Source organism: Anser brachyrhynchus (assembly GCF_964034855.1).
Source record: "Anser brachyrhynchus genome assembly, chromosome: 22".
NCBI lineage: Eukaryota > Metazoa > Chordata > Aves > Anseriformes > Anatidae > Anser > Anser brachyrhynchus.
The window spans coordinates 2,621,722-2,648,248 of NC_137715.1; the positions used below are offsets into that span (position 1 = coordinate 2,621,722).

At 44.4% G+C, this 26,527-nt stretch overlaps 1 protein-coding gene across 1 annotated transcript; it reads right to left on the reverse strand.

The window, feature by feature from the left end:
* Positions 1-568: 568 nt before the first annotated feature.
* FBXO47 (F-box protein 47) lies at positions 569-26,001 on the reverse strand. Its single transcript, XM_080565164.1, has 12 exons — positions 25,945-26,001; positions 17,028-17,193; positions 14,154-14,360; positions 13,589-13,759; positions 10,657-10,733; positions 9,776-9,853; positions 8,957-9,065; positions 7,883-8,059; positions 7,140-7,286; positions 6,372-6,514; positions 5,811-5,970; positions 569-4,965 (listed from the first exon to the last, which is right to left on the reverse strand). Exons 3-12 carry the CDS (start codon positions 14,332-14,334, stop codon positions 4,847-4,849), a joined length of 1,362 nt encoding a protein of 453 aa, XP_080421290.1. The 5' UTR covers positions 14,335-14,360; positions 17,028-17,193; positions 25,945-26,001; the 3' UTR covers positions 569-4,846.
* Positions 26,002-26,527: the final 526 nt, after the last annotated feature.

The following is a 26,527-nucleotide window of genomic DNA, read 5'->3' on the forward strand; positions in this document are numbered from 1 at the left end:
ATTTACATGCTCTAGAGCGATGCCGGGGGAGAGGCGGCTCAGCATCAGCCTGGCGAGCAGCGCGCGGCGCAGGTGAGACGTCTGCGACTCGTCCGGCCAGGCTTTGATTCCTGGGGAGGGACGTGGCTGGGGGGAGAGGGGAGGAGGGTTATAATTTATTTATTATTGCCGTTGGCTGCTGCTCCCCCCGCCTGGCTGCAGCAGCCGGGCTGACGGCCCCGGTGCAGCCTTTTCCTGCTGGGTGCTGGCAGGAGGGCACCGGCGTTGGGTTTCGAGGCAGGCCACAACGCGCCGGCCATTGCGCGGCCGCTGCTTGCTCCCTGCGGGGGCTCCTCGGCCCCTTCCCGCGCGGAAACGCCGCGCTCCCTCCCCTCCTGCAACGCGGGCCCGCGGCTTTTGTCCCCACGAGGGGGAGAAACGGAACAGCGCTGGGGAGACGCAAGGAGCGATCCCGGTTGCATCATTGTAGGGGAGCTGGGGGGGTCTTGGTGCCCCCCATAAACAGCCGGGGGGGGCTCCCTGTGCTCGTGGTGTTCGTGGTGGGGGGGCTGCTGCTGCCTGTGCGTGCTCGCGCTGCCGCCCCCCCCATCCCTATGCCTGCCCCCCCATCCCAGGGCGCAGCTCACACGAGCATCTCCTTTCTCTCCCACAGCCGCCACCCGGCCCCACTCGCTCGGATCCTTCTGGAAAAGCGTCAGCCCTCGCACGCGAGCGGCTCCCCACGCCGGAGGAGGGAGCAACGCGGGGTCGGCACTGCTGGGGGGGGCTGAGGGGGTGAAGGAGGGGAGATGGGGCGGCGGGGGGACGCCGCACATCCACTGCCCCACTGAGGGATGCTCCCGGGAGGGAGGCGAAGGGTCCTGACCCCCCCACTTGGGCTGGCCCCTTGGGATGAGCGCTTCCAAGGTCCAGGATCTGGGTTCTGTTTTGGAAAGCACTTGGGGTTTTTTGTGGAAAACGATCAAGGAGATGAAATAAAAAGGAGGAATGACGCAGGAGGAGATGAGCGCGCCTGTGGTGTTGGCCATGTTGAAATGCACCTCCCGCTGCCCCCGGGGGCAAACCCTGCTCCTCGGAGAGGTGCCGGGCGTCCTGCAGGCCGTGGGGAGGACGTGGAGGTGGCAAAACCACACCGAGACCTCTGTATGTCCCGGCACGGGGGCAGCCACAGCAGAGGTGTCAGGGTCTCTGACCCAGCCCAGAGGGTGCCCAAGCAGCCGCGCCGGGGCTCGGCCTCCCTCGGGTGCCCCTCGTCCCCCCAAGGTCTCCGTTCATCTCAGCGCACAAAAGGAACGTTTTTGATCCGATGGAAATCTCTGTGGGATGGAAAGACCGTTTCATTTTCCCCAGCTTTGAGAGGTCTGGGAAGGTGTTGGGGCACCCACAGGATTTTTTCCTGTCCTTTTACGAAGCCCCGCACTGAGCCCTGCCCTCACGCCGTCAGCCACGCGCAGCGCACTTCACAGGCCGCGTGTGGCAGCCTCCTAGAAGATGAGGTTTTCGCACGCCTGGCCTCTCCCAGAACACCTTTTCCTTGTAAGCAATAAACACCTGAAAGCAAAACCTGTAAGCAAAAAACACCTGAAACACCTCCAACGGGGAAAGCTGCTCGTGCCTCACCCACAGCACGGGTGGGTGGGAGAGGACAGGGCCCAGCGCGGGTGCAGGGGCAGCGCAGGCACCCACGGGCGCACTGGAGCTGGTAGGTGAGACTTTTGGGTGAATGAGCTAAAGAAAGGAGAGGGGTTGTGGAGTCGGGAACGCTGGATGCGGTCAGTGCTGCCAGCTGCATACGCGGCTGGTTTCCTGTTAGTAAAACTCCCAGAGAAACGCGAGGTTGGTGACTTCGCCTGTGGCTCCCAGGGCGGGCTCAGCGCCGCGGCCTCAGCCCCAGCCACCCTGCAATGCTAGAGCAGCTTCTCCTCGCTCCACACCAAATATAGTCGAAAACCAGAAGCCTGAAATATTCTGGGAGGAATTTCTTCAAACATAAGTCATGTTCTCGATAAGCTCCGCTCCGTAGGTCGGTATCTGATGTCAACATCTGCAGTGATTAAGAGAGAGTGAGTAAGGAGGAATGCGTGGAATGGAAACTCAGCTGAGTGTGAAACCAGGAACAATAATTTTCTCTTCCTCTGAGCGCTCCGCTCGCCTCGGAGGGCCTTACGAACCAGCCAGCTATGCATAGCAATCGCCCCGCATCAGCCAGCTCGGTGCTGGGGCCAGCAGCTGCTCTGCAAGGTGTGAGGGCTGAGCAGGGCCGGAGAGGTGCCTGCGGACAGACGGACGGCCACGGCAGACGCAGGACAGCCGGAGCGGTGCGGGTACAGTCCTCCAGTCCTCCGCAGCTCCAGCTGCAGTTGGGATCGGTCCCGGTCTGACCAGGGCGGTGCCGGCACAGGGGGAATTTTGCTTCTCATCCCAGCAGGGTGTTGTTGACTCCCCACAACCGCAGTTAAAAATCGGTGGCGGAGGAAGAAGCACCAGGTTCTCCAGTGTCACTGTCACCGCTCCAGCTGTGCGGCCCGGGGCTCCCCACCTGGATGCCGTTAGCCCAGCGGTGTTTAATTGCGGGAGGTGACCAGGTGGTGATACTGCAAAGCGTGGCTGCGGGGATGGCTGCAGGTGTTGTCTTCCAGTTCAGACAAATCTGGTTCGGGAAGTGCCATTCCGGTGGGTCCGAGCTTTGATCCTTCGGGAAGGAAAGTCCTTGTCTGGTGGAAGTGTTGGCGCATGTATGAACGCTACAGAAATCCGAAACTAACGCCAAACACTTGCTGAGCTATTGTGTATGTAAGAAAAAGAGCAGTGATTAATAATAACTAATAAAGCCATCAATAATTCATGTTTGGCAGCTACATGAAACTCACATTCCTGAACGATCTGCTGCAAGAGCGAGCTAGTGCTGGCAGAGCTGACATTTCATCTTTGTCGACTGCTGCCAGTGAATCAAAGAACTTACTTTTCCCGTATCGCTGTGCTCGCATAATGGCACTCCTTGTGATGGGCTGAAATTTATCACCGCTGTACTCGGTCCCGGGAGCAGAGATACACGCTGGTAGGGAACCTCCACCCGTCCTGCGGCTCTTTGTGTCACTGCACAGCAGAGCAGCATCACACGCGAGAAACACAATGGGCCGAGGAGATGTGGTGGCTGAAGGCTCTGCTCCATTATTTTGAATTTCATCTGCTGAGGTTATTTATTGGTAGCGAGTGCTGCTTGCAAGGGGAGGGATGGTAACGAGCTGGGCTGGAGCATTCCGCCTCAGCTGCTTCTTGGCTACGTTTCCCTGCCACTCCGTGCACTGCAAGTCTGTTTTCCCTCGTATTTTGAGATCATTAGTGATCGGTTTGGGGGCATTCAGTTCACTGAGAGGGTTTCAGAGAAAGAATCTTGCATTTTGCTCACTTCACTAATTGTAAGTAGCTACAGCACAATTGTGGTACTGCAGTATGCTCGCCCATATAACCTTCAAACAGCTAGAAAAAAGGGATGTTAGGAGCAACTGCTAGCAGGCAGCCTGCTCCCAGGGAAAGGTTTCACCTCTGCCATCTACCGGCACACCACAAGGAGCCTCAGCAGATTTACTTCCCGTATCCACTCCTGAATGTAGACAAATCCTGTCCGTAATTGTATATTCAAAAAATGTCGCAGGAATTTTTAACGTGCAAACTTCCCAGCAAATCATCACAGGGTTGTTGTCAGCTCATTACTGATGAAATCAAGTGAGGGCAGCTGAGATAAATTGGTATCACTTCAGCTGCTTCCAGCAGTTGAAGACTGGCTTTCAAAAGCTCATCATAGGTATCCACAGCTAAAATCTAGTCCTAAAGGAACACTAAAACATCTGGAAAGTCATTCAGGTGGAGAAGAAGAGTATTTGATAATATGAAGAAAGTAGCCATGTTGCAAACAATGCACAGTAAAGTAAGTGGTTTTTATTACGTATTACGTATTTTTGTTTTGAAGGCAATGTAGCAGAAAATCAAAGGTTTTTGTAAGTAGCAAACATTTATATACGTTACTGAAATGGTGACCTTAGCCTATGTGTATTTATTTAACTTGTCTTCAACTTAGCTAAGTCCTAGGAAAGGCAAATACACTTCAACAGTTCAGTTACTACAGCAGGTGGGGAGAGGGATTTGAAGTTTCTTCTGCTGTATTGGTTAAAAGGCACCTGGAGTTTGAAGGATAAGAAAAATCAAACTACTTAATCAAAACAGTTAAATTGCTTTCACGAATCAACTCTTTCTGCCAAAATTGAACATACAATCTATGGAGCACTTCTGTCACAGAATGTAAGAGTTAGTGAGAGAGAGACCCAGGCAAACTGGAAAAAATGTAGCTGTGCTTCTCTAATTATGGCTGTCTTTTTTTTTCTCTCCTTGGATTCCCGAGAGAAAACAAAATTAAAAGATCAAAATGTTTTTGGTTCTGACCTAAGATAACATTCTTTATTATGTGTATGTGCATCAAATATGAAAACCATGTTACTTTTATTGCATATGCAAACATACACAGTGGGAAAAGAATGCAGTTTATGTTCCCAAACCGAAGGCCCCCAGCCTGCTTCCTCAGCGCGTCTGAACACAGCCTCAGAGGGGCCTGACGTGCAAAACTCTGCTTTGAACACTTAGAAGTCCCCCAGTACGTTCCATGAGCTCATTCAGCTGTTATGACATGTATGCCACTAGCTTCTCCTGCTGTCACTCCAGCTCTTACTGGGGTAGAAATTAGAGAAATAACCAGGCACCACTATGCAAATGTAAAAAAAATAAAATAAAAATAAATAAAGGGAAAAGACATCCAGGGGGAGTAGAGCAAGAGTCTGTACAATTCAGAGCATCAAATAGTGTTGCTGTTGCTTCTCATGGTCAGGTACAGGATTTCCTTATGGAAGTTAGCTTGTGCATTTACAAGGTGAAACAAATTCAAAAAGCTGATGTCCTCTTCATCACGATCCCCTACGAGCACAAAGAAAAACAGTTAAGAATGATTAGTGAAACTAAATGGCTTCTTTGAAGCTAAATCTTATTCAGTGTTTTCAACAGAGGCTGAATCAGCAACTTCTGCTTAGATTTACGAGGCATCAGCTACTGCACCTGATGGTAGGACAGGTGTGGAATAACACAGGAGACTCTCTCCAAAATTCCTTCATCAGTTTGTCCAAAGATGGACAAGAACAATTGTGCGTTAAGACAAAAATCTGTCCTAACTGAGCTGTACAGATTGCCAGCGTAATCAGACTCAAGGTTTTATCAGGGCTGACAAGCTGTGGACAGGGAGCAACTGCAGCTTGTTGAGTTGAACAGGCTGGCTGGCAGCTGCTCAAAGCCTGTGTTTAGAGCAGCCCAAAAGGGCTCAGGCCCAGTGCTCTGCTGGGACGTATTTTTAAAGGACTGTTGGTTTCACCATCTGTGGCCGTAGGAGTCTCTTAGTCCGAGTCTCTGCAACTCATCCGCGCCCCAAGTGTATCTACCTGTTCTAGCATTTGTGGGCGAGTGTTCACACTGGCTGCTTGCACGTTCGTTTCTACAAATAGTGCCTGCCCTGAAACCGCACCAGGGGATGCTTTTAGCATCCCTTGAAAAGATGCAAACTGTACTTAAGGTGACAAGCCCAGATAAAACAAACACCTTTCCTGATTACAGTAATTGATCGATTGCTGTATGTTGTCAAAAACTTCAAGCGCTCCAGTATCATTCTGCCTGGAGGGGTAGGGATGGAGGGCAGGCTGTTATGCCACATCAGCTGTGTTGCTTGACGTCTTGGTCAGTGCTAGCTCCCGATTAAAGTCCCGCAGGCTTACCGGACAGTACTGCCTGTAGCATGTCCATGATCATATGAGCAAAGGCGTTCTCCATGCTCTGCAGGAAGTTGTTTCTCTCCCCTGGAGTGCTGAAAACTTTGCAGACCTTCTGCATCATTTTCACTGCCCAGTCCATGCAGTACAGATCCTTCTCACAGACCTGACGTACACAGGAAATATTAGAACACACTCTTTGTGATGAGTATGACAATTTAAAAGGCAAGATTCAATCTCAGAATTAACTATTGATTCTAATGAATGACTGAATTTGTTGCAGGCATGCCCTGGAAAATTAAGGCTTGTTATGGGGACATGCAGGTTGTTTTTATTGTTGGCACGCTAACAAAGGACCTTCTCAGCCTTTTGCTAGTGGTACTTCTCCTCAGGAGCAGGCTTGCTACCTTGCAGAGATGTGTTGGATACGGCCCAGAGGGCAAAAGAGAACGAAGACTCTTGCCGGACTAGTCATGGTTTGTAGGAGTAGATAGGGACCCAGTTTTCAAGTCTAAGAAAGCAAATCGGGGTGTAGAGAGACAAAAGGCCCCGCTCAGTTGTACTCACCAAAGCCAGGAAGACCACAAGTCTGGCTAACTCAAAAGCTCTTCCATTCACAGCTTTGCTGGCCATGAAAGTGAAGCAGATGTTGTTCCCACTCAGAATAAGAAGCCGAGCATTGTTCTCCATGAGCCACTCCCGGGGAACAACTTTGCAATAAAATAAAGACAATTTTAGTGATTTTTTTTTTCTTTTTAATTATTATTTTTTGAAAAGGAAGGAGTGCCATTAAAAACCATTCCGGAAGATGTGAATTTATGAATTGTTGGCTTTGGTAGCTAACCAGAACTTGTGAGGAGACACTCTCTGAAATACAGAGCGATGAAGTTACACAAGCAATTCTTACTAGCACTACAGTTAGAGCTCTTCACAATAGCTTCTATGATATGATCTCACCCAAAACAAACTTTCAGTGTAAACGTTAACATTGTTCTGTAGAATTTTGGTCAGAACAAATGTTGTTTGGCTTACCCAGCCTGGGCAATGTTTCCTTAACAATGGTTACACAAGATTTGAATTTTAAGGTTCTTCATAGATTCTTAAAATACTTCACAATGGGGAAAGCCTGAATTTATGACCAGTGCTGGGTTTCATTCTTCCCCAGTTACTGCCTGACTTCCAAGTGTAATGACTTTTCCAGTTACACTTCAGCTACTGTAAGGAATATTGCAGTCCGTTTCCCAAGGCACCCGTGTGTCTGAAGCACAATTATTGCCAGATTTGGAGGACATGAGCATATAATCCTATGGATTAGTGATAAAGGCAAAAACACACCTGACAGCTCATCCACAAGACTGATAACATCGTCTGCTGTCCATTCTCTAGCTTCCGTATCATACAGCAGTTTAATTGCATCTGCTAGACCTTTCAGACTGGTCTCATCTGTTGGTCCTTCTATCATTTTCTGCCAAACCACATGTCCTGAGCAATATTAATCACAACTGCTATTAAGTGACAAAGTAATATTTTTAAGCAAGGAAGGTGCTAAACTGGGCCTTAAAGCAGAGTCAGGGGAGGGGAATCCAGGTAACATAACTCAGTCTCTGTGACAGTGAGATTTTTTTCCATCTGTCATTTAATAGGGACAGTAGTAGTTGCAGCATGAATCACAGAGTGATTTAAAGAAACGCCGGTTTAACAGTTAAGCGAGAAGGGGGCTTTTCTTCAGAGAAGCAGATGTTTCTTTGAGGTGTATTCAAGCTAACTTTACCCTAAGTGCGGGAGAATAGAGGAAGAGAGGTGCCATTTCTTCACTTGAATTGTAACTTTATTTATTTATTTTTTGGTATATGAGTGTATATATATGTGTGTGCACACAGAGAGGATATGTATTTTATACGTATATATATATGCACACACACATTGGTCAGGTCTGGTTAAGCAGGAGGATTTTTTTCTCTAGGCAATACAATTACAATTTATTTGCATAAAGTCCGTTTTTCAGAAATGCTGCATCCTACAGGGAAATCTCATTCTCAAGGAACAAACTTTGAAAATTAATCCCTGAAACTACTCACCGTCAAGGGAGGACACTGGCCCAAAGATGATATACAACAGGCGAGCTTGATTAACCATTGGCCACGGCTTTAAAATACGAGTCAACCAAAACGCAGAATCACGTCGATGAATCCAGTGGTTCAACAAGACACTACGATAGAATAACCTTATCCGCAGCTCCAGCTTCCGGGCACTTCCTGGGGTAAAAGAATGTAGATATAGCTCCATTAAGCCTTGCATAATACGGATAATCATTTTATAGGAAGAGAGAGAAGGGATTTCTTAAGGCTGCCCAAGAACATCTGAGGGGTTCATTAAATTCTCAGCTGTTACTTCCTGAGTTTGGCTCTTTTGAATACATTGCAGTAATTTAGACCATAGATTCTGTCAATGCATCCTCTGGTACCTTTCTGCAGCATCTCATGTATGCATTCAAGGGCTCTCAGCTGTGTTTTTTCGGTTACTCTGATCTTTTCTCTTTGATGGCATCAGTAAGCGGCAATAGGAGGAAGTGTGTGAGCGGCCATGTATAAAGCGTTCCACAGAAATGCCTGGTTCTGTGCTAGCTAACTTAAGAATTTATTGAGAGGCGTGTGCCACTTCAGCGTTGTATTTCAGAAATATTAAACCTAACTTTTTACTGCATTTAAATCTTTTTTTGCCTTCCCATTGATTCATCATCAGTGTTGTACAGTAGGAGACATTCCAGTCCATGTTGCTGTTCTCTCTATATATAACTTATGCACTGGTTTGATAATGGAATAATAACATTTAAAACAAAACACACGATCTCAAGGAAACTTTCTTCACTATAGGATATGTGTCAAAGACAAAAGCACTTAGCTTTGCTTTTGGTGGAAAAAATGTATTTATCTATACGAAAGCAAAGTATTTGAAATGGCCACTTTCTGCATAATACTGGAGCTAACAACGTACGTATGAGTCGGGAAAGGAGCAGTACTAAAAGGCTCAGCTGAGCTAAAATGTTCTCAAATCCAGATGCATCTTGTTTGCAGTAATCAAGATCCATTTTCTGCCTTCTCCATGACAGTGCAGTTTGATTTTGTAGGACCTTTGTCTGCTTTGATGATTACCTGGTTTGCTGCTGACAACTGTCTGTACTTTACGGGGTAAATTGCTCAGCTCACAGAGGGAGTTAAAAACCCGGTGACACTCCAGTTCATCCCAGCCTGCTGTTAGGATCTGAAGATTACAAAAGAAAGGGGGGGAAATAGATGGATTGAGCCATAGATTTAGATCACAGTGCAATTTCTCATATTAGATAAATAAAATCTGTCCTACAATTTATCAGAAGAATAGAAAGGGAAGATGGCATACCTAAAGTGTGGCTGCCAGCACAGCATCTCCCCGATGAGTGTGGGGAAACCATTATCTGCTACAGGGATGCTGTACGTTGTACCAGAGGACATACTTAAGAATCAAAAGCCTCTAACAGTGTTCCACATTCAGGCCCAAGATCTTATTTTTTGAACCTTATGTGGAAAAGTACACAATAGTATTTGCTACAAAGACAAATGTCCTGGCACAAGTAATTGTCTTATCCTTTGCTTTTAAACTAAGTGATCTCTCCTCTTGGTTTGTGAATTCGAAGCTGTGTAACAAAATGCTCCCCTTCTCCAATGTCTTCTTAGATAATAAATCACTAATCAAAATCCAGACTGCTTGGTAGTGAAATCCAGACCAAGGAATTCTCCAGAGTCAAATCAGCAACTTTAACAACCACAAAGGAAATTCAGAGAACTGAGTGAATAAATACCCCTTCCCCCCTCCCCAAACCTTAAAGCAGTCTTATACTTCTAAATATATTGCAAAACCACAGATTAATTTATAAAACTACTTTAATTTTCTTTTATATTTGTGATACTTGCCTTCTCTCCAGAGAGATACTATACCTGTAAAAGTACCCCATAGCACTGTAATCCTAAACAATGCAAAGGACTTGGACAGCCATTAAGTTTAAAGCAGGAAACCTATAAGCACAGAACATTAGTAACTTATTGTAACTGCCCATAAGGAAATTCCTGAGACTGAAGGTACTCAGTACTCCTTGTGTACATCAATACTGATTATGGGCATGCAGAAGGAGTCCCTTTTCTTATTGTGTAAGGCAACACGTTCAGTACGTATGTGATAGTTTAGCTTTAATTTCAAAACCAGGGTCGACTGGGTGGCCAAAAGGTATCTAAGCAGAGCAATGCTACTTGCAGGAGATTTAAATTTCTGTGGAGAGCTGTGCTCTTCCACCACAATATTTCTAGTTATCCACAAACTGAAGAGAAGTTAACATCTGATCTTGGAATATGAGGCGGAAAATATTTTGGGGGAGAAGTGATATATTTTATTAGCCCAGCTGAGGCGTTTGGGGCTAAGACTGATGTAACAAATCACCCCCAACTCTCCTCCCCATCCCAGATTTTCATCTTCCATCAGTTCCCTGATGTAACTCACCATGTAGTACCACAAATAACTTGTTTAGCTCAGCTGAGACAAGGGGGAAGAGGGACAGATCTGTTATGGGGTGGCAGAAGGGGATGTAGGAACTGCTTAAATCAGCATTGCTTCTCAGAAAAAAAATCCCAGAAGAGCAGCCTCATGTTCAATACGCTGGTTTAGGCTTCTTTATTATTAGTGAGAAGAGACTGATTTCAAATCAATGAATTCATTATACTGTGGTAATAAACTCCAGCAAAGGGATTGTAAAAGACAATTCACTAAAAATTACCTTATAGAAATGTGACAGTTCAAAGCACTAGTGAAAGGAATGTGAACTTACTTCTGAGAGTATCTTGTGTATATACTTTAGCCTATCTTTTGTAGGTAATAGAAGTGTGCATCTTTTAAGCAACAATCCTGTGAACAAAATGAACACACACACAAATATGAGCACACATACACGGCACGTACACTTCTGAATTACCTTAAGCATTCACATCACGTGCATGTGATGCATTTCTCACCAGTGAGAAAAAGATGCTAAGGCAAAAAGAGCGGCACGTAACAGGGGGCTGTGCTTTGTAGAAGAGATGTATCCTTTGTAGCAGGGGTACCTTTGACAAAAGGAATGCTGTCAGGAAGTATGTAAGCTTCCTACAGCATAGCTTGTTTGTTATGTTGTCTTAGAGTCCCTATTAGTCACAACTAATCCCTATTAAAATAACTATATTGCTTTTAGAATTACAGCTGTTAAAAATATTGGAAATAAACGTTGCTTGTTGCACCTCTTTTAACAGTCCCCCAGGGAACTCCGCTTTTCCTTTACATCACGGAAAGCTGAGCTTCCAAAATTTTTTCAAGATAACCACATGCTCTAAAAAGCAAATATTCTAAACTCTGTTAATGTAAAACATAGCTAAGAGGTAAAATTATTTTCCTATACAGGGCTGAAATGGTATGTGTTTAGGACGTCAAAGTCTGGAGTTCATTATAGTGTGGAACAGCTGTTTGTTAAGAAGCATTTTTTTTCTAAACTATTATGAAAATGGGTTAACAGCTTGCTCTTCAAAAACTTCTACCAGGATAATATATAGAGCGAGCTTGTTAATTAATCAAACAAATCCATAGAAAATCTGCTACTTTTCTTCCTGAACTGTCAGTCTCTCCAGAAATACATAACTTCTCCAATGTCAAAAAGTACTTTATACATTTACCGTGGTTCTAAATTGACTCTTTCCTTAGAAGTGTGTTAACATTCTTCCATGACAGACATAATTTATTTATCAGCCTAGGACATGGTCCAAAGCTCAGTAAAGTCAATTTTCTGTTGACTAGGTTAGACTTTGGAGAGAACTCCCTGAAGAACAGTTGAAACTGTTAAGACAGTGCAGTTGCAAGTAGGAATACAGCCATCAGTTTGGGGAAAAAAATATGCTGAGTTAAAAGGGTTGAGCAAAATGTACTACCCCTGGTTTTGTACAGCAAAATCCCCTCTGTGCTGAAGGTCAGTGCCACAATCAGTTATAGCTCAAGTCCATTTTAAACAATGACTGAAATTTTGACCCCATTACAAGTAATGGAAGATTTTACCATGCACTAGAGTGCAGCCAGACTCCTCTAAGTTTAAGTGAGATTTATGTATTACATAGACTCTGTGCAGGCTCTCTGAACAGGAATGAATTTTTCCCATTGAGTCCAGTCTTTCCTGCTGTAAAGTAAATATTGATTTTGTAACTGATCTCTTAAGAAAAACATTTTCTTGAGCCTTCCACTGATGAGATAGATATTGCCAATGATCTATATATTTTAAATATGTCGTGTTTTTTATTACTAGGCCTACTACAGTGATGGGTTCACACCTATATTTAAATAACAAGTTGTCATTTCGTATGTGGTTACTACAATGCCAAAATCAATTTAGTTTTTTTTTAAACAGTTTCAAAGTATCAGGTTTAATTTTAAAAACAAAACAAACGCTAAAATTATTTTAAGATACCCCAAAACCTACATGGATTGCTTATAATAAGATGTCTTTATAGTCTAAATGACTGCAACAGTATTCCTCTACTTTGTGTATACCTTTATTTAATGTCTTAAGTTCAAACCATACTTCTGCCTATAATTCTGCATCTAGCCATGGCACCATTTTATTTTCCTGTCAAATAAACTCAATGTTTTTTAATCAGCTAGATAACAGTAAATTGATATGGATCAAATTAAGATTTAATTTAATTTGTTTCTGATTGATTAATGCTTATTGTGGGTGGGTGAAAAAAAATTCAGCCTTCTAGATGCATAAGAAAGAATGTTCCTTTTCTGAGTGATGGGCTGAATGAGTTAGAATCAGTCTTTTAAAAATTAGTAAAAAACAGTTAGAAAGCAAACAGTTTCTAATATGAAGATGTACAGTGTTCTTCATTACCACCAACCCTATGTTACTGTGATCTGGGTTTCTATTATGTTATGCCAAAAGAGGTCTGAAAGAGAGAACAATTGAATCTTTCCATCCAGAAGGAGTTATACCATGACTGCCAAAGTGCAGGCGTTTCCACATAAGTGAGAGGAGAATGTGTTCTTCATGCTCATTTCAGCCTTTGAACTCTGATACACGGCTGCCAAGGGGAATGCTGATCAGTGACAACTGTGATAACATTTTCACGATGAGCATGCTTCTTTTCTAAGAAGCGGAATGTGATCTGCAATACATCTCCAGTAGGCTATCAGGCTTTCTGATGGAAATGGTTGTTGGTCATTTTAGAGCTAGACTGCGTTTAAGTACTGCAGCTACATTTCCCAGACTGAGGAATGCAAGCTAGTCCAAAGTGATACATGAAGGCAGTCTGAACAGCCAAATTCCTTAGCTAGTGTGGGGCCTGGGAGTCTTGGTTTCTGCTGCAGTTTCCAGTTGTGGTGTCCAAATAAACTAAATTTGGAAAAACCTACTACTGAGAACTGATCCAGTTCCTCTGCTCAAACCCTGCTTTCCATTTACTATGAAAAAATAAAAAATAAACATGGATGAGGCAGAACATACATTATTTTCTGCAAAACTAAAAGGTTTTGGAATCATTTCAAGCAATACCACTCCCCTCCGATTTAATGGTATTTGAGTAGGCTGTTTGACATGGGGAGGAACTTCAATCTTAGAGGGAGTTGCACAAATGTTTTGGGCCATATCCTCAGCATTTTACCAATCAATGCATATAACAGAAGAAACCTTTTAATCAAGTTTGGTTCTCCCGTAATTGTTACCATTTGCATTAAAGGATCACCTAGAGATTTGTAGTGCTCTAATATATAGGATCCTTCTCTCTTGCCAGGTAGCTCAATGTTATGAAAGTCTTGCAATAACAGCCTTCGGTTTCCTGATGGGGTTGAGATGTAAGTCATAAGGCGGTTGCTGATGGTTTTTGACACCATGCACAGCATGCTGATATCCTTCACTGAAAAAGCAAAATTCAGTATGCATGTAAATTTTTACTGCAAGAAAAATGCTGATCAGTAGTCAATAACTTTATCTTGCTTCAAAAGTAGGTCAAGAAATAATAATAAAGTATTACTGTTTATCTCCTTTGCCAGCAGACGGTGATTATTATAAATGTATAGAACTAAGGAATACTTTTCACATAATAGGCAAAAAGAACTTCAGATAGTCTGCAATTATAAATTATTTTTGGTCATGTGGTTCTTCATACATAAAAATTCAGAGAATAAGTCACATAAAATGACTACTATCTAAAAGGTAAAACATTTTAAATAATAATGTATTTTTCTATGGAAAACTTTTGTGGTAATTTTCAGATATTTGAAGTAATACCTTTCTTATTATATTCTCACCTGAGAGATAATTCAATAGCATTTGAAATATCTCTAATGGCAGTGTTTTAAAATATCCAAGTGTTGACAGAGATTGGGGATCTGTATCCATGACGTTGCAGCGCTGTCTGGAGTGACGGTTACTGCGTCTGTATTTCTGGTTAGGAATCAAGGTGTAGCTGGTCCTTGCAGTGGATGTCATTGTTCTGTTAGTCTCATCAATTCACTCTGGAGAGAAAATAGAGAGAGAACCTTTTTCCTGCAGCATCTAGCATGGCTTAATTTCATATAACAACTACATGTGTGATATACAAATGATATAACATCGCCATCTCAAAAAATTCAGTGACACAAGTTTTCCCAAAATGAAGGTCTGAAAAGTAAAGAGTTTTAAAAGAACAATAAATATGTTTTTACGATTTACCTTCTGGTTTCTGAGTCTCTAGAGTAGGTACACTTCATGTTGTCAAACAACAATGAGACTCACTACATCTTAAAAAAATTAACTGAGATTTTTCACACTATTTTTTGATTCCAGCAGATGAGGCTTCAGGGAAAATGCCAAAGAGAATGAGTGCTGCAGTATAATTACAAGAGCTGGCAGCACTGGTAGTAACACAACTGGAATCTGTCCAAGCTGCACTGCAACATCTCTGGTACTATCAGCGGGAAGTACACTCAGACAATAGACCTCATTGTTTCAAATATTAAAAATTTACAAAAATTACAGAAAACAAGTTCCAAAAATCCTTCATATTTATTGCTAAAGCATGCAAGCCAGGCCTCTCTAATATGCCACTGAGCAAAATCGCCACATCCACAATGGAAGCACTGTTTATACCAACAACTGGAAGAATATGGGGCACTTCCTTACCCGTGTTACAAACTGGTTTGGCTGACTGGTGCTTGTGCACTGTATAGAGCGCATTCCTTACATTGAGATGTCAGGAAGTTGTACTTTGGCGGAAGCATTTTTAGTTTAGGTATGTTGTTATTCTAGCTAGCTAAGGAAGCTTATACTTTAAACTTTCCCAATGCTCATGAGCAAATGTGACTGCTCCTAGAATGAGTGTTTCATTTGGCTCTTACGCTGCTTAAGCAAGAGACAGAAAATTGATGTAACCTTCAAGAATCCTTTAAGAACTTTCCAGAAATCACCCATAGATAAACACACAGTTATATGAAAAAATGTTTATCTTTTAAAAGCAAAGAAAGCATGGTCTGAAAACCAGTGGAAGTTTTATACACACAAGTGTGGATTCAAAACAACTTAAATTCCAGGTCTTGTGTAAAATATGCAAAGTAGCTCCAGTCCTGTTTAAAAACAGGGCGCCACTAAATTTTGTTCAAGATACGCTAAATCTGCTACCTATTTCTGATTCTTACTTTAGAAATAAAGTTCTAATCCTATGTTACTTTCTTTTCTTCCTCTGCTTCCCTTACTGTCTTTAAGAGGACTATACTGCAAGAATTTATGGCATCTTTAAGTGTTTTCTGAAAAGCTTGCCTTGGGTCTGCATGGGGCGGGGGGGAGGGAATACTTCAACACAAGGGAAGTTTTCAGAAGTAATCAGCCAATTCCAGTCTGTTTCTATTCAACTCGACTGAAGTTGGATTGACTGCCATTATTGTAACTTAGAGCAGGGCTAGATAAAGTTAATGTAAATAAAAATGAGTACAAGCAGGAAGTTTCATAGGCCAAAGCTTAGAGACTTTACTGAAAGCTCCCATTTGCTTCCTCTCTGACTTAATGTGTTTTTTATTTCTTAGGGAGTTCAGCCAGAACAGTGCAATGGACTGTGCACCTCCATCTGCTGCTGGGACACCACTTGTTTAGAGAACTGCTTAATCGAGACTGGAAATTGAAAGGTAAACGTTAAATATTTAACTAGCTGAACCCATAACACTAGCCAGGAAAGGGTCATCTTATTTGTTGCTATAAACTGATTTGTTTACAAGCCAGAAAGCATCAACTTTCAATCTTCTATACAATGTTTCTTATCCTTAAGCAGTCGCTAAATTCCTGCTAATTGATGCACTTTTGTCCTGATCAGTATTTTTCTGAGTATGTGTTAGCATTTGGCAAACATTTATTACAAAAGGTTGTTTACTTTGGAGATTGGTTTGGAGCATTTCTGTTTCCTTTCTTCATCACAAATTGCATAAACGAATCTCTTCAAATATTAACAGGAATTTTCCCTTTTTCCTTGTCAACACACACAAAAACGTACAAGTTCAAGTGAGGAATGACAAACCTCAGGGCACCCAGCACAGCCACGGAGTACATAAATACTTGTTACCCTGTGGCCTACACCAACAATTTACAGGAAGCGTATTTATATTTGTAAATACTTGTTACCCCATGGCTTACACTGACAATTTACAGGAAGCGTATTTATATTTGTGCTGAAGGTTCTAACCTTGGGTTGGTAGTTCAAACCAGACCCATAAACATCTAAATCTGTGAATAACTGTGATGAGAAAGCATGGTTCAGGGAACCCCGATCCCGCTGCTGTTGGTGACGGGGATTTCTGTGTGGTGAGGGATTGCTGGTTTGGGCTCATCCCTTTGGGAATTCCTCAGAGGGGAAATGCCAGCGTCTGATTCTTTTGGCAGAGACTGGGCTGCACGTGCTGCTCGGGCGGCAGTGCTGGATGGAACGGTTTATATTTGGCCTTTTACCTGTGCTTTTGTGTCAGATTTAGTGGGGCGGTGAGGGATCCTTAGGCCAAATGACAAGCCCCGTGCACCCCGCTAGGCCGCATTCCCCTCTGTTCTCTGGATCCGCTCTCACGTGCAGCCCTCCAAAATGCGGGTTAGCTGCCTGAAAACAGGGACCTGCACCTCCGCACCCACGTCCAGTTAATAGAGAAGGCCACGCAGTCTGTACCTACCCACAGACAGGACTTTATGAGCTCCGTTTTACCTCACGGAAATGCCTTCCCCACACGCACCCCGGGGCCAGGCCGCCCGCCAGGCTGCCTGAGGGGAGCGGGCAAAGGAGCGGAGGCAGCGGCGGGTGAGCAGGCCCTGCCGCCTGCAGCGAGCACCGTGCGTGTCCTGGAGGGAAAAGGAAACACTGAAATTAATTTTATTTATTTATTTATTATTTAAAACATAACTGATTTTATTTCAGTCAAACATCACCACCTCCTTTACTTGAGTTCAAAGGTGGGGCTGGGCAGGGTTATGCACACAGCAAGATGCGCACACGCACGGGCACACCTATGGCTGTGTGTTTTGGTCAGGAGCCGAACTGTTTGTAAACCCAGCGCAAAGACGATCAGTTTCGGGGCGGTGGTTATCAATGGGGCGGTGATTATCAGCGGGGCGACGGCTGCTGCACTAAAAGCAGCAACGGATGTTTTGGAGGGAACAAATTACTGCGTCACTTCATTTCAGCCGTATTTCAAAAGTATTAATAATAATTCCTCCCTTCCTGTCTGTGTGGTGTGGGAATTATTAGCACAAATTATTGCGCTAATTAGCTTGCGATAATTATTTTCCCGCCTTTTTCCCTGCTGCCCCTTTCAGCAGGAAGCCACGGGCTCAGGGCTCGCCTTTCCCACCTATTTGTCCCCAACCCTCTTTGAATACTCAATGAGACTGTTATATTACCATGCCCCCCTCATGAATAACCAACTGTTGTGGGATGTGAGGCCTGCGGTCATGGCATGGGCAGGTTGTGAATGTTAGGGCGCCCACACGGCTGTGGGTGTTGTGTGCATGTTGCTGTCATAGAATCATAGAATCACAGAATCGTTAGGGTTGGAAAAGACCCCCAACATCATCTGGTCCAACCATCCCTTACCACCAATGTCACCACTAACCCATGTCCCCAGGCACCTCATCCAACCTTTCCTTGAACACCCCCAGGGAGATGGTGACTCCACCACCTCCCTGGGCAACCCGTCCTAACGCCTGACTACTCTTTCTGAGAATAAATGTCTCCTAATTGCCAACCTGAACCTCCCCTGCCACAACCTGAGGCCATTCCCTCTACTCCTATCCCTAGTTACCTGTGAGAAGATGCTGACCCCCAGCTGCCCGTCACTTGTGTTACCGCACAGCCCCGATGCCATGCAAAGTTGTTCCCATCAGAGGCCAGGCCCACCGAGCCCCGTCCTCCGTCTCCTGGGGAAAACATGACCCCAAGCAAAGGAGGCAGGCTGTGGGAGAAGCTTGTCCTTACGCAGGACATGAAGCCTGCATGCAAACTAACGATGCTGCAGAGGAGGGATGTCACAGCACCAAGGCACGGTGCCATAACTTGTGTCTCGGAGCAAAGTTGTAGTGCTGTAAAACAAAAATATGGCACAACACCAGCTGCAAACACTGCTAGTGGAAGCTGTGCTGCAACAGGCGGTTACAAATTGCTGTGCGGGCACTGAATGCTGTTACACTGCACTGTAAGAGAGGGCACAGCATCGTTCTCGGTGTTGGATGATCGGGGAAAAACACAGCGAGCTACCATTGTCTGTTGGAGCAGTGAACAGTTCATATTCACTACAAAGCTGATTTTAGAACTATTATTTCTTTTCAGTGCTGCTTCTGAAATAGCTCTCTAAATAACCAGTTCTTTGGGGGATAGTAACAGAACCCCTGGGGAGAGGTTTTCTTGCTGCTCCTAAGGCACTTCCCATACGATGGCAGCAGAGGGCTGCAGCTGCCTTAAAGGACTTTTCCCCAGTAGGCTTTTCTTCACAGTTTTTTTTTTTTTTTCCTCTGTAAGTTTATTGAAGGAAAAAATTGCCATAGCAAAACTGAAATAGAAACCAAATAAGAGTCAAACCCAAATATAATAATACAGCATCCTCTGCTAACTGCTGCTTAAATTAACGACAATGAGAGTGGGAGCGCCATGGTGCTGTAACCATAATTGCAATATTCACCTTGAAAAGGTGAATTAGACAAGTGTGCAAAAATAATGTGATTCCATAGCGGTTGCATTCTGCACCCGTAAGCTCCTTCAGCATTTCTGTCACACGTAGTAAAGTATCATTCTCATCTTCCTCCTAAATTAGTTCTTGTTTTGCCTTGCTGCGTTCCCCTAGAGAGAGATGCATTTTAGGGATGCCTGAGTAAAGACTTTCACACTTTTCTACTTGTTCATTTGCTGGAAACACTGGTCCCTAGCGACCAAGTACCATTGCCTGGGGAAAATGGAGCATATATGGAGTATGCTTCCCCTGGAATAACTTTAGGGAGCCTGACAGTGAATTAAGGGCTTCTTAGTTGGGGGTTCATCAAGATTCCTGTGTTAAACATGTACTGGTGGATCTAACCTACATAAATATGTCCGACTACTTAATGATTGGCATAATTAATGGTAGTAACAGTGACACCCACTTCGGCAATTAAATTCTGTTGTGTGGTAAAAGTATTATCTCGTGTTTGTTTCAAATTGGATGAGTGACTCACGGTTGTGTTTTTTATTTGAGGTTCTGTAATCCGAGCCAATGTTTGTAAACTGTTCTGAGATGACAGGATGAAAGCTAATAAGGAAAAAAGTACAATTGAGTTTTATACACTATGGTAATGGTTCTGCTCGGGTGCTAACTGCTTATTCTATGCATGAGTGGCCTTGTCTTGTGTACCCAATTTATCTTTGCCCTGCCTACGCTGTGTGTGTGAGCAGAGTTATGTAAGTCTGGTAAAAATACCGGTTGTGTCTTGAGTGCTCTGCTACTGCCAATGATAGCAACGGTGGCAGCATATTTAAATGACAAGAGCGGGACTTGGATGGAGTCAGCTTTTCAAATATGTAGGGTTTAGACGGCAGACAGCTGCTAGTGAGATTTTCCGAGGAGCGCAGGCATGTCAGGCATCTAAAACTCATAGGAAGCTGCGAGGTAGATGTGAATGCTCCGAAGCCGTGTTCCAGCACTGCATTAAATTCCGCAGCAATGCTCCTGTAGCAGGATCTAAATCTTTACTGCTATTAAAACACCACGGCTTTCACTCATTACGCATGCATGATTTTCGAGAAAAAAACATGGCAGAACCCTGTGATAAGATCATCGGCTATATTTAAATGGGTAACTAGGTGCAAATAGGAAATAAGACACCAGTTAGTTAGGGATACCTTAACAGAAAAGCGAGGAAGAATTTTGTGCTTCAGGGTGGGGAAGGGGAGGCCCCTGGGGCCCTGTCCAGCCCCAGTGGTGCCGGGGTTTTGAGTATGGGAAGGATTGTCTCGCTCCCCCCATCCCGTTCAAGCGAGCCTTCTTACATTTTAGACGCTGAGGGCAGGAAGCGCGTTACAGTAATGCCAAGCCACTACGTTCAGCCTCCCAAAACTGGCTTTATATATTACTTATTTAAGGTGTTCTTTTTGCCTTTTAGTTTAGAATATACATTCTTCATGTCTTCCGATTTTCCCTACTTCCACAAGGGCTAGATTCTGACTAAATAACTAGAAAGCTATTGAGCAATGGACAGAAAGATGGCATTTTTTGGTGGTTTCTTGAATTGAGCTGGGGCTTTAAAAGAAAATGCCAAATGTGGTGGGACTCAAAAGAGAGTAGTGGAAAAAATGCAGCACTAGGACCAGTACTAATAAGAACAGCATCTACTGCACTGTAAACATTACAAAATGGAAATAATAATAATAATAAGCCACAGAAGACAAAGCGCTTCCAAGTTTCATGTCACTTCATATGCAGTCTTAGGCAGTAAAATTTCTTCAGTATTTACTCTGTTTAAATCTAAATTTTTCCTCATTTGCCAAATGTGAGGTTTCAGTGAAATTCTGAAATGTTATTAAGGAGCTCCGATGCAGTCTTTCACTTATAGTCGAGGAGAGCAGTTTAAGGCTAATTATGAAATGAGAAAAGTGTACGATTAGTGGGGGGGTTGTTGACTCATCCAGCGCGAGCTCTACTATGCGTTGTGCAAGGACATGGAGCAAATCAAGGCTCTGTTTTGTATCATCCCTTTTAATGAATTCTCCTGATAAAATCACCATGTCCTCTTTGGTTTGCAGCTCTATTTAAGGGCTGCTGAAAGGCTGATGAATGGCACAGGTCTAAGGGGGGCAGGAATGTATACGTCCAGAGTCCTGTCCCAGACCCCTGGAATTGTTTGATCTGCTCGGAAGATGATCAGAATTTTGATAATGCAAAGTCCAATTTTCATGTTATTTTGCTTGCAGAACAGCAATATGGATGAGGTGCAGCTGGAGGAATTAAAAGGGGAAAAAAAAAAGATAATTGAAAATCCAACAAAAAATAGGCAAACAAGGTAAGAAATTACAAAGTAATTACTTAATATATTCCATGTACTAAGTGATTAAGAGTAATGCCTGGCCTGGCTGCTCTGATCCTTGCTGCAGTTCTGTGGTGCTGTATCGTCCATGTACTCACTTCAACATCAAAACAAAGTGGCATCCTACCGAACTCAGGGCTGCAGAAAATCATGTCAGGGTCTTCACTACCACACAGAGCTCCACAGTGTCCCTGTTCCTCTCTGGATCCTAAGTGTCCTAGTCTGGGGTGTGTGAGGAAGGGGAGCAGAAACGGACTTAATGCCAGGACTTGCCGTTTTCTCCTCGCCTCTCCAAGCTGGAGCAGGGAGCCGAGGGACTGCCTCAAGGCTGCTTGGAAGTTACGTGGCAGTGCTGAGGCTGAGTCCAGAGCTGAAGGAGGAGATGTAGAACTGAGACAACGGAGGACACACGGGTGGTACGGGTCCGTGCCCCGCGTATCCAGACATTTAGGGTCCCCCTCACGTCAGAGTAGTCCCTTGGCAGTTCCCAGATCCTAGCTGAGGATCTAGTTTCTGTGTTTTCCAGTCTGCTCCTTCCCTAGAAATATTCCTTATATTATTCCTGTCTTCGGCATTTCTCCATCTTCCAGATTTGCAGGGAAATAGATACCAGCACAAAAAAAAAAAGTGGATTACTAAGAATTCATTAGCATCTCAAATCAAGTTCCTTGGGTTTTCTGAAGAGCTGAGCAAACCTGTCAGAGTGTAACTGGTGCTATTCCTTTCTGTTTCTTTTTAAGATGCAATGTTCAGCCCTAAACAGATGGGAACCTGTCAGCACAACATGGAGATAATTATCCGTTTGAGCCATGGGAAGCTTCATAACAGATAGGAAGTTATTGCAGCCAATACCGCTCTGCTTTATGATCTTATCTGTTTGCTCAGGCTGAGCATATTGGTAGGCCCTATTATTCCTTCGAAGAAACACCAAGAAAAACCTTGTTTCCATAGGGAAAAATTCACTGATGATTTATGAATCAGCAATTGATCTTCCTCGGGTATTTGGGTTTGCCTTATATCAAAGCACGGAGATCTGACCGTGATAAATAACTGAGCTTTCCAGTCACGTCTCTGTGGTAGCAGCTGTTCGTGTAGCTCTGTAAGAAACTGGGGATGCGATCAGCCAGGAGCGGTCTTTGCTTTTGTCCTTACAAAGTGATGGCCTGGGGTCTGGAGGGCGCCTCAGACAACTCGCTCCACTTCATCGTTGTAGCATGGTGCTGGGAGGCTGGTTTGCTCTCGTCCTTTCCCTGGGAATGCAAAACTGAGACCCTGTTTATTGACTCTTAACAAGCAGAGATTTTTTTGCTAACCCAGAATCAGATGGTGAATCCCAAAGTTTCCCCCTTATACTTCAGTCTGGAAAATTACATTCTGCACACCTAGGCCTGGTCTTCACTTAAGGTTTGCTGTTGCTGCCATGTTAAATTATCGTCTCCTCTCTCTGTGCGCAATTAGTGCTGCTGTGCTCCACGTCAGAGTCCGATGCGTTTCGCTGAGCAGAAGGGTGATACCTTACAAACGTTATTGAGGCAGAAATCTGGTATCTTTCTGGGTGAAACATGTAACAGAAATATAATAATCACTGTTGGAGTATTTTTTGTGGCAGAGGGGGAAATGTGCATGTAGGTTTACAAGAAGTCAGCCCCTTTTGTGATTTACTTTGTTTATTTATTTTATTATTTACTTTATTAAACACCAAATCTACAAATGCAAATATGTTAATCTTTGTGCTTAACATTTTGTTTCTAATTTGCAGAGGTTTAGGGAAAGCTGAATTCCTAAAAGATCGTTGGGTTAGGAACACCTAATAAGGGGAAGAGAAATTATTTCTTAACACCTCCTCCACTCATCCTGTCGGTCTCATATCTGTTTGATAACAGCTTCCCGATTCACCTCAGACTCAAGTTCATGCAAAATCAGATGCAAATGCTCTTCAGAGTTGCAAAGCAGCTCCACGGAGCCAAGGAGGCTCTCCTGGCTGTTGAGGAATAAAAATCTGGCCTGCAGCAGAGGCACTGAAATAACAAAGTGCAATAACAAGGGGTAGCATAAATGCTAAACATATTGACCCGATGATTGCTCTAAGCTTTCCTTACTCCGTATTGCCTCGTGGTGAGCAGTCCCTGGTGCCAGTGCCAGGCAGCTCGGGGCACAGGGGGCTCCTGCAGACCCATGCACAGCCCTGAGCTGCTCCGCCGCTGCCCCCAGGAACCCGCAGGCATCGCGGGCTTGCTTTGCCAGCAGCAGGAGCTGCAACACATCTCCATTTCTTTGCGGACACTCAGGCGCACTGAGTTACCCCCGCCTGCGTCAGGGAGCAGCAGGGGAAAGGGTGAAGGAGGTAAGAGAGTCTCCCTGTGGGTTTGCTTATTGTTCTGCGGGTCTGCGTGCTGGTGGTGTTCAAAACCCTTGTACAGAGGAGTGGAGAGGCTGAACCAACCCTCAGCAGCGGGCGCCAGGCAGCCAGCAGGTACTAGCACGTGGCTTGCCATGGAGCACGGAACCCACCATTATTCTTAAGAGAATAGCAAACCTGCTACTTTCAGTACTTAAAAAAAGAAAACAAATTTAAAAGGCTTTCTTTTTTCTTTATCAAAGCAACCCTGGCATGTTACTAGTTATGTATGTTGTGCAGAGGAAAAGGGCTCAACTTGCCTTCTGCCGGCGCATGCGAAGATTGTCAGTTTTTTTTATAAAGGTAACAAAACCACCTGTCGATTTTTGTGACTTTTACTTCAAACTGGGGGGGGCGTCAACAAAATGCAGGTCAGTTTTTCTGAGGAAAAGGACAGTCTGCTGCCTGCTCTGACCTACTTGTGAAACAATCAGGATCTGAGGTGTAGAAAAGAAAAAAAAAAAAAAAGCCCATCCTTTGTATGTTTTACAGTCTATAAATTGGGCTCCCAGGTTCTTCTTTACTCCTTTTGTGATGAGGAAATTGTGGGAAAAGCTGAAGGTTATTGCCGGGCTCCTCTGTTGGTAGCTGGATGGGAACCTGCAGGTGTTTTCTGCCTCCTCGGACTCAGCCTGTCAGCTGAGGGTGAGCCTCTGCTAAGGAAAACAGCGGTGTGCCACGGCGAGGGGTAGCGAGGCATTCCCCTTCGCTGAAGCCACAACAAAACCTGTCTCCTGCAGCCAGTAGAGGGAAATGTTTTCTGTGCAGACTAATAAAATCGTCTCCCGAAGGTAATGAAAAGCCCAGCACGACCACCAGACTCGCAGCTCCCCACAGACCTCTTCCAGGGCTGGGGCACATCCTGCTGTCCCCAGCCCAGCCCTGGGCGTGCGACCTTCGGTGTTGCAGCCAGGCTGAGTGCCCCAGCGCCCGCTTCTCGGCCTGAAGGCTGACTTGGGAAGATCTCTGCGTTCTTCAGAGTGAGAGGTAAGGGACGACCCAACCAGCTTCTGAGATGGACACGGGTATGATGCTCGCTGTCACCTAAGCAAGTATTTTTTTTTTTTTCCCCTTGAAAAACGCCTTTCCCCTGAGCAGCTGTAAGTATTTTACAAATATTAGCAGATTTACGGTTTGTGTGTGAGAAAGGAAATTACTCCCACCCCTCCTTTCGAGACGAGGAAACCCAAGGCATAAAGACAATTAACATACAACCAGGCAAGGACTTTGGGAGCCCTAATTCCCCGTTCCCAGTTGTAACTAAAGCTTAATTCCGCAGCACTTGTAAAATGCAGATTCGGAGCAGTGCATCTATTTGAGGTTTTCTTCCACCACCCACAGGCCCTTTTGTAGCAGTCTGCTCCCCGCTTGCTTTCAGAGCTATTAATTACGGTTCAGCGTGCTGGTGGACCTGAGGTTGCAGTTGCATTTCCAGGATACAGCCTCTTGTTTATTTGCATAAAGTCTATTTTTTCCCTGTTTCAGGGATGATGCTTATTATGAAAACTATTTGTTCACAAGAGCTGACTTTTTTACATTTCTGCTTATTTAGATACTAGGAAGTATTTGCTTTACATATATATATATATCATATACGTTCTAATTATGTATCTCCTACTTGTCTGCTCAGAAAAATAAGTCGAACTGGGACAGCAGAATTCTGTTATCACGTTTAAATTGACTTGGAGCTGTATTGTGGTAGCATCATTTCTCACAAACCTGGGAAAGGCTCCGGGAGAGGAGGGGATGAACAGGATGGGAGGGGATGATCAGGATGCGAGGGGCTTGGGAAGGTGAAAGGAAAGCAGAGAAGCAGCAAATATGTAACTTCTTTACCAATACTGTGACATGGTCATAGCCGTTGGAAGGGGGTGCAAAAAAGGGTGACATTCACGTCTGAAGGACAAAGTTGCTTAGGAAATTATGCATTTAGCTCCCCAGGTACTATGGAGGTGAGAAGCAGTGCAGGTGTATGCTGTGTAACAGCCCCAGGCTGGGGAGTTTACAATGGCAATAGCCACAGGCAAAGCACAGCCACCCTGTGCCCGAATTAGAGACCAGGCACTGAGATACCAGCGGCTGCCACGGCTGCCGAGACTCATGTAGTCTGAATCTGGCTGCGTGTCTATAACGGGGCTTGTGCTCACCTCTGGTAGGCGATGGGAAGCAGGATCAAGGCGCTGCCGCTTCTGTGCTGCCTGGATGTTCCTGCACGATGCAGCATTTCACCAGGTACCTGTATGGGAAGGGTCGCCAGTGGGCCCCTGCTCCAGCTCTGCCCTTATCAAGGTGCAATACAGCTGGAAGTGGTGCTACCAAAGCCCCCACTGGAATTAATCTTTTGATATCCATAGCTAAGTGCAAGAGGGGCCTTTTCCTACAGCTCATAACCTCCTCTCAGGTACTTCGTCGTGCTGACCTGTTCATACCTCTACTGTACCATAGTGAAGGGAGCCTACAGCTGCAGGTGATGCCCAGCAGCCTCAGACAACAACTTTACAGGAACGTGCGCACACGGAATAATTTGGGACTCGGGCAGAGAGCCAAAGACTTAGCTGCTGTCAGAAAGCCGAATGGAAAAAACAAATTTCATTGTTCAAACTGAAAAGCCTGCTAAAATTCTAAATAAGCCAAACAGATAAAATTAGAAGAAAATTATGGTCTTGCTTCAAGCCTCAGTTGCATTAGTTTTTATCCTAGATCTGTCCTGGGAACACCTCCTGATAAGAT